The sequence below is a fragment of the Drosophila persimilis genome, unplaced genomic scaffold (assembly GCF_003286085.1).
Source record: "Drosophila persimilis strain 14011-0111.01,24,50 unplaced genomic scaffold, DperRS2 tig00000510-arrow-arrow-pilon, whole genome shotgun sequence".
Classification (NCBI taxonomy): domain Eukaryota; kingdom Metazoa; phylum Arthropoda; class Insecta; order Diptera; family Drosophilidae; genus Drosophila; species Drosophila persimilis.
In genome coordinates, this window is record NW_020825316.1 from 37,574 (window position 1) to 41,704 (window position 4,131).

General features: G+C 46.6%; 1 protein-coding gene across 1 annotated transcript; it reads left to right on the top strand.

The window, feature by feature from the left end:
* Nucleotides 1-200: 200 nt before the first annotated feature.
* Nucleotides 201-1,460, top strand: LOC113566080 (cysteine and histidine-rich protein 1 homolog). Its single transcript, XM_026990007.1, has 2 exons — nucleotides 201-1,067; nucleotides 1,137-1,460. The coding sequence occupies exons 1-2, from the start codon at nucleotides 306-308 to the stop codon at nucleotides 1,458-1,460; spliced, it is 1,086 nt and encodes a 361-aa protein (XP_026845808.1). The 5' UTR covers nucleotides 201-305.
* Nucleotides 1,461-4,131: the final 2,671 nt, after the last annotated feature.

Here is a 4,131-nt window from a genome sequence, read left to right on the forward strand (position 1 = left end):
TGAACGCCTTGGGCCGCATTACAAATATTTTTGAGTACATTTATGTGTAGATCAAAGTGCAATCTATTAAATTAAACTATTCATGGGTGCCTACTATGCCGTTTTTTCTCTGTGTGTATCCTCTGTTTTTAAATTTGTAATTTTCAGGGAACCAGCGTGGCCTTGGAAAACTCGTAACCTTGTGCTCGTACTTTACACCAGAGTATCAGTTCACTCTGCAACAACAGGCAATCAGAATTGTTGAATAAAGCACGCACACATACTGTAAAGCCAGGCCGAGGCTGCTGGCCGAAATACCCTTCAGAATGTCGAATGCCAACCCCAATGTCGACAACAACGAGCAGCCCCCAGCCGCCAAGAGGCAGCGATTGTCAGATGTTGCAAGTAAAGATGAAAGTACTTTGAATGAGATTTCGACTACTATGGACAGCAGTGAGGGTGAGGTCGGCGGGTCCTCGGGTGGTGGCGTATCCGATCTTCGTGAGCGACTGCATAACATACTGGTGTGCGTTGTGTGCCGCGAGGTTCCACAACCACACGACTTCTTTCAGTGCAGCCATGGGCATATCATGTGTGAGGACTGCAAGACCGCCGTTCTGGCTGTTGCCATCTTCAATAAAACGCGTGCCTGCTGCCCCAGTTGTCGATCGCTCATTAGAAACTACGATCAGGAGCAGAATCTAGTGGTGCGCCAGACTCTCTGGGAGCTACCCATCAGCTGCCCCAGCTGCAATGACCAGTTCTCAGATAGGAAAGATCTCTCCAGACACTTGGAGTTCGTTTGTGAGGGGCGTGTGGTTTGCTGCAAGTACCACTGCCTGGGCTGTTCTTGGAAGGGCCCCTACAAGGACAGCGTCTCACATGATTCCGACTGTAGGTTTCCCCAGAAGCAGGGAAAGGAGATCCTAGATATTCTGCTGCATGTCGAGGACAGGGAGCTTGAGGCCCAAAAGCCCGTGTTGCAGCTCCATCGGGTGCTGAGTGCTAGCCGGGTGGAATTTTTCACCTTGAGAATGAAGTGGATACACCGCTCAGAGGGTTTACATCCACGGACCCTCGAGTCTGAGGTAAGGTTTTGGAGAACCAGAACTCGTCTGCAGCATACCTCTGATGATCTCTTATCCCGATTCCCACAGACGATTCGTGCCTTTGAGGAGTATTGGGTGCTGCGTCTACGTCTGAAAAGAGCTGGGGAAAAAATCACCGTCAGCGGCCAGCTATTGCTTTCGACTACCCCACGAGTGTCCCTCATGGTCGACCATTTTATCCAGATGCCGCAGAGTGTCTGCAGCGCCAAGCAGCTGCACGACATCCGCCCGCGTATCTACCGCCATATTTTCGATTCAACCGGCAAGTGCGCAAACCGCCAGGAGCTTCCCTTGGCGGGACCTCAGGCCCTGTACCGGCTATTTGCCATGACCCGGATCCAGCTCCGTTTGTGGATGTTTTTGCATTATTGAGCTGACGCTAAAAACCTTTAAATTGTAGTTTAAACCTTTATTGGGCACAACATCTTTTGATTTGATTTTTAAATTCGTTGCTTTAGAGCTGCATTTTTAGGGTTTGGGCGCCTTCTGGATCTGCTCGTTCACAGCAAGACCTTCTTCAGCAGCAGCCTTGACCTTATCATGGAAGTCGTGCAGAAGCAATCGAGTAAATTAGGCATACGTTTTTGTCTGGTCTGTTAAGGACGGCTAGTGTCGGCTAGACTCACCTTAACGCTATCCTCGTTGAAAAAGTCCTTGACCTTTGCCAGCAGGTCGTTGAGCTGAGCCTCAACTGGCTTGGTGGGCTCCTCACGAGGCACGCGAGCACACATGCACACCTGAAAGCAGAGTTACAGTAAAATTACAATCAGTCACTGTTCCTTTTCGACCACTTCTATCTCCACTTACGGCGAACAGGAAGAAGATCAAAGCAATCTTGGCTATTTTTGGTTTTTAGTTTGTTTTACTGGTGCTGCTCTTTACTGAAGAACGTTGACTTGAGTACTCATAGCGACAGCTCGTTTTGCGTCGGAGCCGAGATGAAACCGAGAGCCGGTCTTATCACCGGCGCCACTATCAAGGTCAAGTGTTTAGAAGCGTACGTCCCGGTCCGCTCAGATAAGAGAGTGGAGTGAAGTAGAGTGCTCAAAGTAGAGTTATAGACTATGTAGCATACTATGTGGGCATGGAGGACATTTTACTACCCATTTAGAGCTCTGGCAAATGGTCGAGATAAGAATTTATATTAAAAAAAATCGCGTACGAGTAGGGAAAGGATACTAGGAAACGGGATACAGGGGGTCAAAGGGACAGATCAGCATGGATACGTAAACGAAGAAGATCACCGGTCAGATCTTTGTCGGCTGCGGTATCGCTCATTGGCGAGAACGCTCACCCTACCATGATCCTTCAGGGCCACCTATTAACAGTCAGGATCCCTTCAAATAAGCCTGCTATTCGATATTGTCTTACATTTATTGAGTATTACTATACAGCATATACTGGGGAAGGAATATCATAAGGGCGAGGTAGGGTATAATGATCTTAAATCTATAAAACTGATTAGTAGTAGGTATATATAAATGCATGTATAAAACCGTGATCATGGTTGAAGACCAACGAATAGTTACCGCACATTCATCCTTTTCAGATGGGGGTTAAACCGGTGGTACGGGCACGTGGCCAATAGAGGTGTCCGGGAATAACCAATCCGTAACTTCTAAACCAGCGTTTCAATACGTAGATACTAGTGGTGCTAATCCCACCCGGAAAGAACAGAAATTTTTCAACGGGTCTCTGTAGCTGGGTGGATTACCTCAACAGAATTACACCACTGCCACGGCCGGTCACTCTGACGGTCACGAGGAGAGAAAGAAAGAGGCTGGGACTACTAAAAACAGCAACCCACGTTTTCCCACACTTTCTATGGTCTTCTTCTGTTATACAGGATCCAGACACAGCAATATTTAATAAAATATAGTGCACGGCAGAAAAAATTGCATATCAAAGCGTTTACCGCTTGGTCGCAAAACAGCTGTTGATAAGCTTTATCAAAGCTCACAAGATCTTCAACTCGAATTTTTACGGCCTAGTTTTAGGCTGTAATTTTTGGAGTTAGCCGTGGATAATTAAAATACGAGGGGGAACGTTGTGAGTTGCTGCGGACACCGCAACTCTACAGTTATACCCGATACTAAGTCAGTATGGCTCTCCTCCGGCAGACGCCGCTAATATTAAACGACACGACAAAGAGTGCGTGCGAGAGAGACAGAAAATCAGTCTGAGCGTGACATCACGCGCTGCGTAGCCACTGCAAATTGATTTGTTTCCTTTGGTCGTTATCTATGATTCTGCGTTTTTAGTTTTCTCAAATCTGCAATATTGTGGATGCAACAGATTTTCGTCCTTTGTGTAGGCGGAAGGGGGTGGGGCGAAATTTTGAGATATACGTTTTATAGTGAGATCTAACAGGAGTACGGACACTAAATTTGGTTACTCTAGCCTTAAAACTCTCTGAGATTTGTGAATATCCCCAGATTTGCATCCTTTGCGGGGGCGGAAGGGGGGTGTGGCGAAATTTGAAACAAACTCGTCTCGGTCTGATATATTAGGAGTGTGGATACCAAATTTGGTTGCTCTAGCTTTTATAGTCTCTGAGATCTAGGCGCTAATGTTTTACTCTAAGCAAAGCCGCCTATGCTACGTGTGTGTTAGAGAGAGACAGGGCGAGAAAAAATGAAATTGTTTTCTTGATGCTGGCTATAATAATAATACGATCCAATTCAGATTCTGCAGTCTAAAAGATATGATCATTCTCTACGATTCTGCGTTTTTGGTTTTTCTCGTATCGTCGAAATTGTGGATGCCACAGATTTTCGCTCTTTGTGGGGGCGGAAGTGGGCGGGGCAAAGTTTTGAAATATTTTTGGAGCAGTGACATATCACAGAAGTCTGGATCCAAAACATCGTTGCTCTAGCTCTTATAGTCTTTGAGCATTAGGCGCTGAAGGGGACGGACAGACGGAGAGAGACGGGACGGACGGACAGACAGACAGGGCTCAATCGACTCGGCTATTGATGCTGATCAAGAATATATATACTTTATAGGGTCGGAAACGATTCCTTCTGGACGTTACACACATCCA